Source organism: Lipotes vexillifer, unplaced genomic scaffold, assembly GCF_000442215.2.
Source record: "Lipotes vexillifer unplaced genomic scaffold, Lipotes_vexillifer_v1.1 scaffold496, whole genome shotgun sequence".
NCBI classification, from domain to species: domain Eukaryota; kingdom Metazoa; phylum Chordata; class Mammalia; order Artiodactyla; family Lipotidae; genus Lipotes; species Lipotes vexillifer.
Genome location: NW_006786690.1, coordinates 1,061,251 through 1,076,218, shown reverse-complemented (window position 1 = coordinate 1,076,218; position 14,968 = coordinate 1,061,251). Strand labels below are relative to the sequence as shown.

The window sequence follows — 14,968 nt, the reverse complement described above, 5'->3', positions numbered from 1 at the left end:
CTGCTGAGAAGTGACGTGGGGATTCACACACCTCAGGGGTTTCCGGTCCATGGTTGGCTTCTTCCCCTAACAGGGTGGCTTTCAGACAGACTTAAATAAATACCCAGCTGCCTCTGAAGAGCCCTGGCAGCCTGTGAGTGGCAGAGCCCTGCTGCATCCGTCCTGGAAGTCATTCCACAGATGGTCTGGAGCAGCTCAGGAGGGCGGGCGGGAGGGGAGAGAGTGTTCTCCCAAGCTTGTCTGTTCTTTGTCTCTTTCCTCTGCTCTGGCCTGTCTTCAGCCACGCCCTCAGTTGTCGTCTTCCTCTGCCTGCATCCAGCTTCCTTCCCCCTCACACCCCTGGGCCACTCGCCACCCAGCCTCCTGGTCTCTGTTGCTTCAGTTTCCTGCGGTCTGACCCAGCGGCCGGCCGCTGGCAGCAGGGGAGACTCGGGGCAGCCCTGTTTCTCCTCTCTCCAGGTCGGGGCTAATCATGAGGCAGGATTATTGTCCGGCTCAGCCCAGGCTCAGAGGTCTGGCTGCCTGGAATCCTCTGGCCTCCTGTGAGCTGTTTGGGTCATACTGACAACAGTAATCCCCTGTGTTTGGGGAGAGCTTGACTGTGCTGGGTGCTCCCCAGCCATTATCCCCACAAATCTTCGCAACAGCCCGGCTGTGCTGATGCAGAAACTGAGGCAGGGGATCCCACGGCCGGGAACCGGGGCGCAGAGACAGAGCCTTGACCCCCAAGCTGTATGCTTTCTCTTCTGAGATGGTGGCAGGGAGACGTCCCAGTCTTCCACGGCCACACGCTCTTTATTCTGAGGTCTCAGTTCAATTGACTGGGAAGCCTCTGTGACCCCAGGTGGGCTACGCCTTTGTGACACCTTCCCAGAGCACATTGTCCTTCCACCATGGCCCTGGGCTGCCTTGTGGTCATTACAGAATCGTCAGGCAAACCCAGCGGCCTTTCCTGGGTGGTAAGTGTCTTGTTCACCTTGTCCGCCACGTGGAGGGCTCAGCGACGTTGGCTGAACAGACCAGCCTCTGCAGAGGCACTCCTTGCTGTCCCCTGGTGACTGGTGGAGAGACAGTTGGAATTTCTCCTAACCAGGCATTATACGCTTGGTCGTTCATGTTTTAATTCTGTATGCCGATGCCTGACTGCAGGGAGGTTGTGGGGGAGGGGATACGAATCTGATGTGAACCCTCCCTCTGGTGGTTTCCAGCTTAGCCCAGTCCAAGGTGGAAGGCCTGACTGGCCGCCACAGATTAGAGGAGGCTTGGAAAGAGGATCGAAGAAACCAGGGTATCTTCTGCCTGGAGGTTATGTGGAGGCTTCCTGGAGAGGTGCCCTGAGCCAAACCATAAAGTTTGGGTGGAGTTCAAGCACAGCAAGGTGTGTGAAGGGAGCCCCCCATGCAAATAGAACAGGAAGAGGGGAGGGCAGAGTGGGAAGGATGGGGGCAGGCGTGGGAGCTGAGCAGGCCATGTTGGCTGGACACAGGAGTGCTTCAGAGAATTTGGAGGATGCGTAGAGTCAGTCTTGAGGGCCCCTGAGTGTCAGGGTCAGAAACATTCCTTTGAGAACAGTTCCCAAGCCTGGAAAATGGCGTCTTTGGGGTCTTTGAATCTAAACTTGAACTGGAGGCTCCTAATCAGGGTGAAACATATTTTCTTAAAAAGGACTAAAGTCACCGAGCCTTTTTGAGAAGGTCGGGGGCCAGCTCTGAGGTGGGTGGTGCTGTCCATGTGTACGTGTGCTGGTTACCGGGGCCCAGGCCCATACAGACAGTGTGACCTTCTCATTTTGGCCCCATAGGCCAGCAGCTCCAGCACCATGGGATCTGGTTCTAGGGCTCCCACCCTGCGAGGATTGTCCCAGCTGGAGCGGCCAGCGCTTCATAGTTTGCCCAGAACTGTCCCTGTTTTAGCACCGAAAGCCTCATATCTTGGGGAACCCCAGAGTTGCAGGCAAAAGGGCTGGTTGGCCACCCTGGTCTGAGCTCCTGACTTGTCAGCTGGTGAGCCGTGCAGCTAGACTCCCCCACGGGCTCTGGGCAGTTGGAAAAGAGGTAGGAGGAGGCGGCAACATTGCCCCCAAGAAGCTCCTGGTCTGATGGGAGGTCATAGGAACACCTGAATCTGAGTGACAGACACTCACCTAGCCACGGTTACAGCTCACACGACAGACACAGAAGCCGCCTCTCCCTCTGTCACCACACAGCAGGTCACAAACTGCATCCTGTCTGCCTCCAGAATGTCTCCCCTCTGGTCCTTCTGAAGCCCACTGCCCCAGGCAGACACACCTCATTTTCCACCTGGATTGGCTCAGGACTCTGCTGACCAGGCAGTTGTCTTCGGTCATAGTTGTCTCTCCAAGGTCCAGATTTGACCTGGCCCTCCCTGGCTCAGAATTTGGGTGACACCCTACTACCCTCAGCAGCATTTCCTGAAGATCGGCCATTGGAGTACAACCTCGGTGATTTTTGCCCTTTCTGCATCTCCCCTTGTACCGTCCTTTCTTTAGTATTTTCCTTTAAATGGCTTGCTTTTAAACGATTTTTATAAGGAAAATTTATATCAGCCCTGTTAGCAGAAGCCACTTGCTCTAAATACAAGATAATCGTAAGAACAAAAGCATGACAATGTTACAGAATTCTTGGTGGTTACGGTCGCCTGTGGAAAGCAGTCACCTTGAGGCCTGTGAGGGTCACAGGTATTCCGTGTTAAAAGTTGACACTTTCCCCTGGATGGAGTCAAGGCTCGAAAGAGAATTGAAAAGGGAGTGACTTTCTCATCATGTGATTCAGTGCTGCTTAGTGTCATGGCCAGGAAACAACCCATCTCCCACCCTCCTGAAAGCTCATCCTCGGAGGTGCACTCGCCTGCAGGATGAAGGAGGCTCCGGCCCACCCTTCCCTCGTCATCTCACTCCACTGCCCGGTGCCCCAGCCACACTGCATGCGGATGCCTTGACCCACGGGGCCCCCTCTGCTACCGTGCCCCACCCCAGGCCCCCATGAGCCCAAGGTCTCAGTCTCTCCCACCCAGCTACAGCTGTGCTTCATCTCGTTGCTTTCTTGAATGCTGCGTCTTGCCCGCTCCCGACATATTCCACTCTGTCTTCTCAAGGTGGGTTGAGTACAGACACCGGTGACACCATTCATTGATCAGCTGTGGGTTACACCTTTACATCTCTCATTGGCATCATCATCTTGCAGGGTTGACACTGTTATTACCCAGTGAGGAAACTGAGGCTCAGAGAGGGAGCAACTTCCTCAAAATCACAAGCTAACAAGTGGCCAGGCCAGGTTTCTCAATGAGATCACACTGGCCCCAGAGTCACCACGCTTGACTCACCGTGCCTCCCGTGCTGACTCTGTAATTATCCACCTCTCCTGCTCACTCTGCCCCCAGGCTGAGCTCTTCCTGTACCCCCAGGCCTGCCAGGAAGCCAGTGTGTGACAGGGGCTCCATAAACCTCCCGAATGAACAGAAATAGTCTGGTGGGGGGTCACGGTGACCCAGTATTCACAGCCTGGCCACTGAGGCTGACCTCAAGCCTGGGAGCTGGGCAACTGCAGCCCTGCAGCTGATTCCTCCACAGGTGGGAACAGCAGAAGGGCAGCGGTGGGGCCCAGCAGGGCAGGTAGAGGTCCCCAGCCTCCCCTCACTAAACGCCTCCTCGCTAGCTCATGACCAGCCACGGGGGCCTCCCCGCCAGCCCTGGGTTTCAGTCACAGCCTCAGCCGTTCAGGGCCTGGCTGCGCCTCTTTGGGGCTGGAGTTGGGGTGAAGATACCCAAAGCAGGCCCCCTGGTCAAGAGGAAGGTGTGGGAGATTCATTTCCTTCTCCCAGCCATTCAGCGAGAAGGAGCCTCCCCCTCGTTACCACGTCCCTGGGGGCTCTAGTTTCCCACCTGGAGGTGCTTTTTACTTCTTGGGGAAGATCCTGAACCAGGAAGAGCTCTGGAGGGCAGGGAGAGCATCTCTTATTACCACTCCTTCATTCATTTCTTCAACGAATATTTTCTGAACTGAGTAACAGAGCAACCGCATTTGACTCCTTTCTGTGTACCTACCCCGTACTTCCCTCCCCCGCCACCCCGGGCCTTGTACAATACCTTGACCTCATAGATGCTAGTGTCTGAAAGAATGGACAGATGAATGCCTTGGAGGACAAGGGTTCTAATTTCAACCCCACCTTGTACTGTTGGAGTGAAGTCTGTAAAACGCGGGCACATGTCCCGTCGTTGCCCAGCCCAGGGCGTTTTTTTGTCCGAGTGAGATGGGGAATGTCAGTGCATTTGAAAATGGTTTTTCTCTACTGAAACTTAAGAGGCTTGAGACTTGTGGTCAGGAATGGCAAGTGGTCTTGCTCTGGGTACTAACAAGCTACCACTGGTAATGGCTGCTGGGAGGAGTGGGTTGAGGAGGGTTCTGAGGCCGAGACCAGGGCAGTTATTGGTCAGCACTGTCTGGCCTGAGAAAAAGCAGTGGGACACGTGCTTGTCTTCCCCTACCCCACGTGGGGCTCAGCCCTGAAGCAGCATCCCTGCAAAGCCTCCTTTGACCCATCTCATCTAGGGCCCTGCAGTTGGTGACGTTACTCAGCGTCTGGGTGGCACCCTTGCACTGGGCCCTTTCTCCTCTTCTTTACCTCCGGCTCCTGGCAGCCCGAGGAAGCTGGGTGTGCAGAGCCTCACTTCCTCTTTCTCAGGGTTCTAGAGAGGAGGAGGCCTGGCTGCCAGGGGCCAGAACATACTGGTAGGAGTTCTCTCCCTGCCTTGGGGGAGTGGCACGGGCACCCCTCTGCCCTGGGAGGGCCTCTGGGAATCCAGTGAGGGTTCCAGTAACTTTTCTCTTAGTCCGGAAGAGGGTCTGTGGCTGGCCTTTGCTCACAGATGGGTTGTGTTCTCAAGTCTCCTCTACAGATCAGCTGTTGGAATATAGTGTTTCGTAGAGACAATAATAATAATGGCTAATGTTTATTAAGCTCTCGCCAGGTACTAGGCACTTTGCTAAACCCACTTGATGAATTTTTGCCTGACCCTCATAACAGCACTAGGAGGTAGATTGGATTCTGTCCCATTTTATTTGCTTAGCAGATGAGGGCACAGAGAAGTTATCCGACTTGACATACATCACACAGCTAGTAAGTGACTGGGCCAAGATTCACACCCAAGTGTCTGTCTGGCTCCAAAGCCTGTATCCAAGCCTGGGAGACCACAGTGGGCAGGGGCAGGCACTGGGACCTAGGGCCCGAGGGGCAGGATTAGGGGTTGGGTTTGGAGTAGCATCAACAGCTTTGGGAAGAGCTGGGGAGTTCTGCACACTGGGGTGTCACAGCCTGAGCCGTTTGTCAGGACTAAGGCTCCTGTGAACCCAGCACTGTGCCTTGCAGCCTCTCACTCAGCCCTCACCACAGCTCTGTGAGAGTGAGATGGTCTTGTCTCCATTTTATGGATGAGGAAACTGAGGCTCAGAGAGGTGAAGAGGCTTCCTGAATTAGCAAGTGGGTAGCAAAACCAGGATTCGAACCCAGTGTTTCAGAGTCCAGAGCCTGTGCCTTGCTGCCCCTCATGAAAACAGCTACTAGTGAGTACTCACCAAGTGTCAGTTCCCTTACGTGTACTATTTCTTTTCTTTTTTTCTTGTTCAATTAAGTTCCACTTTTTAAAAAAATTCATTTATTTATTTTTGGCTGCGTTGGGTCTTCCTTGGCCCACCCTTCCCTCGTCATCTCACTCCACTGCCCGGTGCCCCAGCCACACTGCATGCGGATGCCTTGACCCACGGGGCCCCCTCTGCTACCGTGCCCCACCCCAGGCCCCCATGAGCCCAAGGTCTCAGTCTCTCCCACCCAGCTACAGCTGTGCTTCATCTCGTTGCTTTCTTGAATGCTGCGTCTTGCCCGCTCCCGACATATTCCACTCTGTCTTCTCAAGGTGGGTTGAGTACAGACACCGGTGACACCATTCATTGATCAGCTGTGGGTTACACCTTTACATCTCTCATTGGCATCATCATCTTGCAGGGTTGACACTGTTATTACCCAGTGAGGAAACTGAGGCTCAGAGAGGGAGCAACTTCCTCAAAATCACAAGCTAACAAGTGGCCAGGCCAGGTTTCTCAATGAGATCACACTGGCCCCAGAGTCACCACGCTTGACTCACCGTGCCTCCCGTGCTGACTCTGTAATTATCCACCTCTCCTGCTCACTCTGCCCCCAGGCTGAGCTCTTCCTGTACCCCCAGGCCTGCCAGGAAGCCAGTGTGTGACAGGGGCTCCATAAACCTCCCGAATGAACAGAAATAGTCTGGTGGGGGGTCACGGTGACCCAGTATTCACAGCCTGGCCACTGAGGCTGACCTCAAGCCTGGGAGCTGGGCAACTGCAGCCCTGCAGCTGATTCCTCCACAGGTGGGAACAGCAGAAGGGCAGCGGTGGGGCCCAGCAGGGCAGGTAGAGGTCCCCAGCCTCCCCTCACTAAACGCCTCCTCGCTAGCTCATGACCAGCCACGGGGGCCTCCCCGCCAGCCCTGGGTTTCAGTCACAGCCTCAGCCGTTCAGGGCCTGGCTGCGCCTCTTTGGGGCTGGAGTTGGGGTGAAGATACCCAAAGCAGGCCCCCTGGTCAAGAGGAAGGTGTGGGAGATTCATTTCCTTCTCCCAGCCATTCAGCGAGAAGGAGCCTCCCCCTCGTTACCACGTCCCTGGGGGCTCTAGTTTCCCACCTGGAGGTGCTTTTTACTTCTTGGGGAAGATCCTGAACCAGGAAGAGCTCTGGAGGGCAGGGAGAGCATCTCTTATTACCACTCCTTCATTCATTTCTTCAACGAATATTTTCTGAACTGAGTAACAGAGCAACCGCATTTGACTCCTTTCTGTGTACCTACCCCGTACTTCCCTCCCCCGCCACCCCGGGCCTTGTACAATACCTTGACCTCATAGATGCTAGTGTCTGAAAGAATGGACAGATGAATGCCTTGGAGGACAAGGGTTCTAATTTCAACCCCACCTTGTACTGTTGGAGTGAAGTCTGTAAAACGCGGGCACATGTCCCGTCGTTGCCCAGCCCAGGGCGTTTTTTTGTCCGAGTGAGATGGGGAATGTCAGTGCATTTGAAAATGGTTTTTCTCTACTGAAACTTAAGAGGCTTGAGACTTGTGGTCAGGAATGGCAAGTGGTCTTGCTCTGGGTACTAACAAGCTACCACTGGTAATGGCTGCTGGGAGGAGTGGGTTGAGGAGGGTTCTGAGGCCGAGACCAGGGCAGTTATTGGTCAGCACTGTCTGGCCTGAGAAAAAGCAGTGGGACACGTGCTTGTCTTCCCCTACCCCACGTGGGGCTCAGCCCTGAAGCAGCATCCCTGCAAAGCCTCCTTTGACCCATCTCATCTAGGGCCCTGCAGTTGGTGACGTTACTCAGCGTCTGGGTGGCACCCTTGCACTGGGCCCTTTCTCCTCTTCTTTACCTCCGGCTCCTGGCAGCCCGAGGAAGCTGGGTGTGCAGAGCCTCACTTCCTCTTTCTCAGGGTTCTAGAGAGGAGGAGGCCTGGCTGCCAGGGGCCAGAACATACTGGTAGGAGTTCTCTCCCTGCCTTGGGGGAGTGGCACGGGCACCCCTCTGCCCTGGGAGGGCCTCTGGGAATCCAGTGAGGGTTCCAGTAACTTTTCTCTTAGTCCGGAAGAGGGTCTGTGGCTGGCCTTTGCTCACAGATGGGTTGTGTTCTCAAGTCTCCTCTACAGATCAGCTGTTGGAATATAGTGTTTCGTAGAGACAATAATAATAATGGCTAATGTTTATTAAGCTCTCGCCAGGTACTAGGCACTTTGCTAAACCCACTTGATGAATTTTTGCCTGACCCTCATAACAGCACTAGGAGGTAGATTGGATTCTGTCCCATTTTATTTGCTTAGCAGATGAGGGCACAGAGAAGTTATCCGACTTGACATACATCACACAGCTAGTAAGTGACTGGGCCAAGATTCACACCCAAGTGTCTGTCTGGCTCCAAAGCCTGTATCCAAGCCTGGGAGACCACAGTGGGCAGGGGCAGGCACTGGGACCTAGGGCCCGAGGGGCAGGATTAGGGGTTGGGTTTGGAGTAGCATCAACAGCTTTGGGAAGAGCTGGGGAGTTCTGCACACTGGGGTGTCACAGCCTGAGCCGTTTGTCAGGACTAAGGCTCCTGTGAACCCAGCACTGTGCCTTGCAGCCTCTCACTCAGCCCTCACCACAGCTCTGTGAGAGTGAGATGGTCTTGTCTCCATTTTATGGATGAGGAAACTGAGGCTCAGAGAGGTGAAGAGGCTTCCTGAATTAGCAAGTGGGTAGCAAAACCAGGATTCGAACCCAGTGTTTCAGAGTCCAGAGCCTGTGCCTTGCTGCCCCTCATGAAAACAGCTACTAGTGAGTACTCACCAAGTGTCAGTTCCCTTACGTGTACTATTTCTTTTCTTTTTTTCTTGTTCAATTAAGTTCCACTTTTTAAAAAAATTCATTTATTTATTTTTGGCTGCGTTGGGTCTTCCTTGCTGCGCGTGGGCTTTCTCTAGTTGTGGCGAGCAGGGGCTACTCTTTGTTGCGGTGCACAGGCTTCTCATTGCGGTGGCTTCTGTTGTTGCGGAGCACGGGCTGTAGGCACGTGGACTTCAGTAGTTGTGGCTTGTGGGCTCAGTAGTTGTAGCTCACAGGCTCTAGAGCGCAGCCTCAGTAGTTGTGGCGCATGGGCTTAGTTGCTCCGCGGCATGTGGGATCTTCCTGGACCAGGGCTCGAACCCATGTTTCCTTCATTGGTAGGCGGCTTCTTAACCACTGAGCCACCAGGGAAGTCCCGTGTACTATTTCTGATCCTTACCACCCTTCAAGGTAGTCACTATTATTTGTCTGCTTTTACAGATGCAGCAATAGGTTCACAGAGGTTAAGCAGCTTCCCCAAGGGCACCAGCTTATAAGTAGAAGAGTCAGGATTTTTTTTTTAAATAAATTTATTTAATTTTGGCTGCATTGGGTCTTCCTTGCTGTGCACGGGCTTTCTTTAGTTGAGGCGACCGTGGGCTAGTATTCGTTGCAGTGCGCGGGCTTCTCATTGCGGTGGCTTCTCTTGCTGCGGAGCACGGGCTCTAGGTGTGCGGGCTCAGTAGTTGTGGCACATGGGCTCTAGAGCGCAGGCTCAGTAGTTGCAGCGCACGGGCTTAGTTGCTCTGCGGCATGTGGGGAATCTTCCTGGACCAGGGCTCGAACGCATGTCCCCTTCATTGGCAGGCGGATTCTTAACCACAGCGCCACCAGGGAAGCCTCAAGAGTCAGGATTCGAACTCCAGGCCTGCCTGTATCTCTCCTCTTTGCCTGCTGCCTCGTAGTTGATAGGCCCAGGACTGCCTGTTTATCCCACTGTCCTTGCCCTCAAGCAGTGTAGGGTCCAGTTGGAGAGACAGTGTACACACACAGCAGTCCTATCCCAGCTCAGCACGGAGCAGAGAGTGTGTTCTGTGCTGTGTGTGAGGTCCGGCAGCCCCGAGGCTCCTGTGGTCAGGGAGGCTGCTGACAAGGCCTGGTGAGTCCTGGTGTGCAGAGAGAAGGGAGGCTGGGCTCGGGAACAGGGGCAGGAAGCTGGGGCAGAGTAGTGGGAGAAAAGCTGGGAATGGGGGTTGAGCCCAACTGTGGAGGGTCCTAATATCAGGACAAGAAGTTTGCCTTTATCTTGTTTTTAGAGGCCAGTGAAGGGTTTCTGAGCTGGGAAGTGACTCATGAGGGGTTATTTAGAGGAATGTGACAGTGTGTACAAGGCGGGTGGAAAGGCAGAGGGTCTGGGAGCAGGTAGTCTTCTGGGGAAGCTGTTTGGTGGTACGGGCCTGGCCTGGGTTAGGGTGTTGGGAGTGGAGAGAGTGACAGGTGATGAAGGAAAAACCTGACCAGACCTAGCAACTGGCCAGGCATGGATGAGGGAGAAGGAAGGGTCTGCGAGGAGACTTCAAACTGGGTTCCCCTGCCTCTGCCACTTACTGGCTGTGTGACCTCGGACAAATCCCCTGACCTCTCTGGCCCTCTTTTCTCATTTGTAAACTGAAGGAGTTAGAACAGAGACAGTCAGTGAAGGGACATTTATCAGGTATCTGCTGTGTGCCAGGGGCTGTGTTATATGCTCTTTGAGGTTCCTTTCAGCGCTTGGATTGTGCCATCAGCAGAAATAAGGAACTAGACAGGGAAAAATAACACTCATTATGACAGTTCATAATTTACAAAAAGACCTCAAGCCCAAGCTTTGGGAACTTGGGTTCACATCCTGATTCTGCCACTGTGTGGCCTTGAACAAGTCACTAACCTCACTGAAAAGGCTCCTTAACTGTAACCTGGAGATGATGACGATAACTTTACCTCCTGGGGTGTTATCAGGACTAAAGAGGAGAATATACGCTACGTGCTCAGCATACAGTAGCACTCAGTGACCTGTTCTCTTTCCCTTCTTTCTCTCAGTAGTTCTATGAGCTGGCAGTAACAGTGCACCCTTCTTAAGTATTTACTTTGTGTCACTTCACACGTATTAACTCATTTAATCCTCGCAACATCTTTATGAGGTGAGTACTCTTCTTATCCCCATTTCAGTGATCGAGGAAACAGGCACAGAGAGGTTAAATGATTTGCCTTGTCACACATCTAGCAAATGGCATCATCAGGAGAAACCCAGCTAGTAAAAGGTGGAGCTAGGACTCGTGTCCCATTCTACCTATTATTCACATTTTACAGATGAGAAAACTGAGGCTCAGAAAAGTTCATTTGACTGCAACCTCGCACACAGTCGGTGGCAAAACCAGGTTTCAGAGTCTGTCCATTGGCCTCAAACCCCCTGCCTTGACCGTGCTGCCATTGCTAAGGAAGAGATGCTTAGATGCTAAGTTCCATTTTAAACATGCTACCGTCGAAGTGGTGGTGAAACAGCCTAGCAAAAGTCTCTGGTAGCTAGGAACGTGAGACACGATCTGCTTCACTGATGCATGCCAAGTGCCTAGAATAGTGCCTGGCACACGCTAGGCTCTCAGTAAGTAATCGTCGGGGGCAAGTGGCCAAACTGGAGATGTTATCTGGGACTCAATCCAGTGGAAATGATGTCTGGGAACATAGCCGAGGGCTGGGGATCCCAGGCAGCCCTGTGTGACTCTCAGAATTCTGTCTGGGGAGAAGCCACTGTTCTGGGGAACGCTGGTCTTCCGTGGCCTGGGGTACCAGGAGGCTCTGTGGGTAGAATTGTGGGTTTTGCATATGGCAGATCTAAGTTCAGCTTCCTGCTCTGCCAGCCTACCCACCTTGTGACTTCGGACAAGTTACTTTCTTTTTCCTCTTTCTCAGATTTTTACTGAAGTAAAGTGCACACTTACTGCTGTAAGTGTACAACTCGTAAGTGTTCTGTTTGTTGAGGGTTCATGGTTGGAACACACACGTAATTAGCACCCAGATCGAGAAACAGTGGTGTCCCAGGAGCCCCCCTTGTTCCCCTTTCCGGTCTCTGTCAGCCCCCGCCCCCAAGGATAACCATGATCCTGACTTTTAACACCATAGATTACTTTTATCTATTTGTGAACATTTTGTGCTCTTACGTCTATGGGTATTTTTCACTTTACACAACCTTTGTGAGATTCATTCATATTGCCGTGTGTAATTAACGATCATCCATTCTCATTGCTGTATAGAATGTCATTGTATGAATATACTGCAATTTTTTTTTTTTTATTCTACTATTGATGGGCGTTTGGGTAGTTCCAGATTTTGGCTATTTTGAGAATTGTTGCTAGAACAGTCTTGTACTTGTCTTTGGTGCACGTCAGTTCATGCGCATTTCTGCTGGGAAAATACCTACGAGTGGGATTGCTGGGATGCATATGCTGAGCTTTGGTAGTTAGTGCAAAACAGTTGTCCAGAGTGGTCATATGGGATTTCTAGCTGCTTTACATTTTTGCCAACACTCGAGAGATGTGTGTGTGTGTGTGTGTGTGTGTGTGTGTGTGTGTGTGGTTTTCTGTTTCTTTTTTTCAATTTTAGCCATTCTGGTGCATATGTGCTGGTAATATATTGTGGTTTTAATTTGCATTTCCCCGATGACTTAACAAGTATGAGCACTTTTTCATGTGTCTGTTAGCCATTTGACCACCTTCTTTTATGAAATGCCTGTTTGAATCTTTTGTCCATGTTCGAATTCAGTTGTCTGACTTTTTCTTACTGACTCATAGGAATTCATTACATGTTCTGGATACACATCCTTTGTCCTTTGTCAGATAAACATATTGCAGATACAGCTCTGAAAGTCATCTTTTCATTCTCTTGATGATCTCTTTAGATGAACAGAAGTTCTTAATTTTGATAAAATGCTGTTTATCATATGCCTCTTTTATGAGTAGTCCCTTTGTGTCTTGTTTAAGAAATCTTTGTCTACTCCAGAGTCATGAGGTTGCTCTATTTTTCTTTTTCTTTTTTTTTAATCCAGAACGTTTGTATTGCGAGCTGCAGTCCATCTGGAATTGAATTTGTATTTAGTGGGAGGCAGGGGTGCAGATATGTTTTTCCCCCCATTTGTGTATCCAGTGGACCCCGCACTGTTTACTGGGAGATCATCTTCCTTCCTTTTTTTTTAAGTTTATTTATTTATTTATTTATTTATTTATGGCTGTGTTGGGTCTTTGTTGCTGCGCGCGGGCTTTCCTCTAGTTGTGGCGAGTGAGGGCTACTCTTCATTGTGGTGCGCGGGCTTCTCATTGCGGTGTCTTCTCTTGTTGCGGAGCGCGGGCTCTAGGCGCGCGGGCTTCAGTAGTTGTGGCTCACGGGCTCTAGAGCGCAGGCTCAGTAGTTGTGGTGCACGGGCTTAGTTGCTCCGCGGCATGTGGGATCTTCCCAGACCAGGGCTCAAACCCGTGTCCCCTGCATTGGCAGGCGGATTCTCAACCACTGCGCCACCAGGGAAGCCCCCATCTTCCTTCTTGGCACTGCAATGTTACCTTCGTCGTGAACCACACGATCATGTACACGTTCATATCTGGAGTCTCTGTTCTGTTCCATTGGTCAGCGTTTCTACCCTTGTACCCAAACCAGGATGTCTTAAGTGCTAAGGCTTTATCATAAGTGTTGATGTCCCGTGGTATAAGACCTTTAGCTTTGTTCTTCAAGAGTGCCTTGGCTATACTTGGCCCTTTGATTGCCATGTGAATTTTAGAATGAGTTTGTCAATTTCCACACCAAAAAATCCTGACTGGGATTATGTTGAATCTACAGATTTAGGGAGAATAAATCCTTTTTTAATATTGAGCCTCTGCCAATCCATGAATATCATATATCTCTGTATTTCTTTTTTCTCTTAAAATTTTTATTATGAAAAATTTCTAACATTCAGAAGAATTAGTACAACAAATTCCTATACATTCGCTGTCTAGCTTAGTTATTTGTGTCACACACACACACACACATAATTCTTATTAAACCATTTCATAATAAATTATATACATCATAGACACCTAACCCATAAATACTTCAATGTGTATCTCCAAGATTTGAGGATAGCCTCCTCATAATGACAATTCCATGATCACATCTAGGAAAATTAATAGTTCCCAAATTTCTAATCTGTAGTCATTTGTCCCCCATCACCCTCCAAATCTCTTTTGTTGCTGTGTTCTGTTTTTGGAAACAGGATCCAGTCTAGGATCAAGCATTGTATTGGTTTCTATCTCTTAAATCTCTTTTAATTTAGAACCGTCTGCCTTCTCCTTTTGTAAGTGACATTGACTTTAAAAATAATTTTTTTTAATTCAACTATAGTTGATGTACTATAGTTGATAGTACTAACTATCAACTAACTATAGTACTAACTATAGTTGATCAACTATAGTTGATGTATTGACCCTGACTTTTGTTAGAGAGCAGGCCAGTGGTCTTGTAGATGTCCCACATTCCGGATCTGATTGTTTCTTCATAGCTTTACTCTCACTGTGTCCTCTGTCCCTCTGTCTCCTGAACCTCCTGGAAACCAGAACTTAGATCTAGGCTTGTTTAGATGCAGATAAACCTCACGAAGGCTTCCCTGGTCTCCCTTTCTGATAGCCCTCCTTAGAGTGGCACCTGAGCAGGTGTGTGAAGCTTTAGCGCGGCGCTCGGCGCATAGTTTCGGTAGGTGGCAGCAGCTCTTGAGATATGTCCCCCACTTAGGCAGGGATTTTGCCCCAATGTTTGTTCCCCAGCAACAGCTTCCCTAAAGCTTCTCTTGTCCCGGCCAGGCAGCACTGGCTTCCCCCCGTGCTGCGGCTCCCAGCTCTGGGCTTGGCCATCCCCCATCTGTCTCTCGTCCCCGTCTCAGACAACACAGGCAGTTCCACGTACCGGCCACCCCCTCGGACCCGGGAGGTGATGATCAATGGGCAGGTGGTGAAGCTGAAATACTGCTTTACCTGCAAGATGTTTCGGCCGCCCCGGACCTCACACTGCAGTGTCTGCGACAACTGTGTGGGTAAGTGGGAGCCCTGAGAGGGATGGAGCCTTGCACACAGGGGAGTCGCTCGTGGGGGGCGGGGGGTGTCTGAGGTATCCAGGGCTGGGCAGGAAGTCTGGCTCACCCAGATTTGCTGTGACTGAGGGGGCGCTGTGGAGCGGGGGCTCTGAATGTGACCAGTGGTACCTTGGCTTCAGCGCAGGATTAGTGGATTCCTTCCCCCAGCTTTGAAGTGTGGGGCAGACACAGAGATGCCCTGAACCCTTATTCCAGGCCTTGGCCTGGTCCTCAGTAGGTCCGGGTTCCAAGGAGCCAGAGACTAGAGCAGTGACATTCTAGATATGTGGCCCAGGGCCAGCTATACCGAAAGACTTTGACCTGATTCCCAGAATTTAGAGGGACAAGAATCTGGAAACAGAGGAGTTTAAGCTGGTGAGGTGGAGAGGACATAGCCAGGCTTGGAAGCTAAGCTCCTGACCCACAACTGCAGTGGTTGCTGGGGAGCCAGAGGCT

The 14,968-nt window shown here is 51.4% G+C and overlaps 1 protein-coding gene across 1 annotated transcript in view; it reads left to right on the top strand.

Annotated features, from left to right (window-relative positions):
- Window positions 1–14,968, top strand: part of ZDHHC18 (zDHHC palmitoyltransferase 18) — a 21,634-nt gene that overhangs the window by 1,954 nt on the left and 4,712 nt on the right. The window contains exon 3 of the mRNA XM_007459106.1: window positions 14,324–14,473. Within this exon, the coding sequence (XP_007459168.1) occupies window positions 14,324–14,473 (150 nt within the window). The remainder of the gene's footprint in view (window positions 1–14,323; window positions 14,474–14,968) is intronic.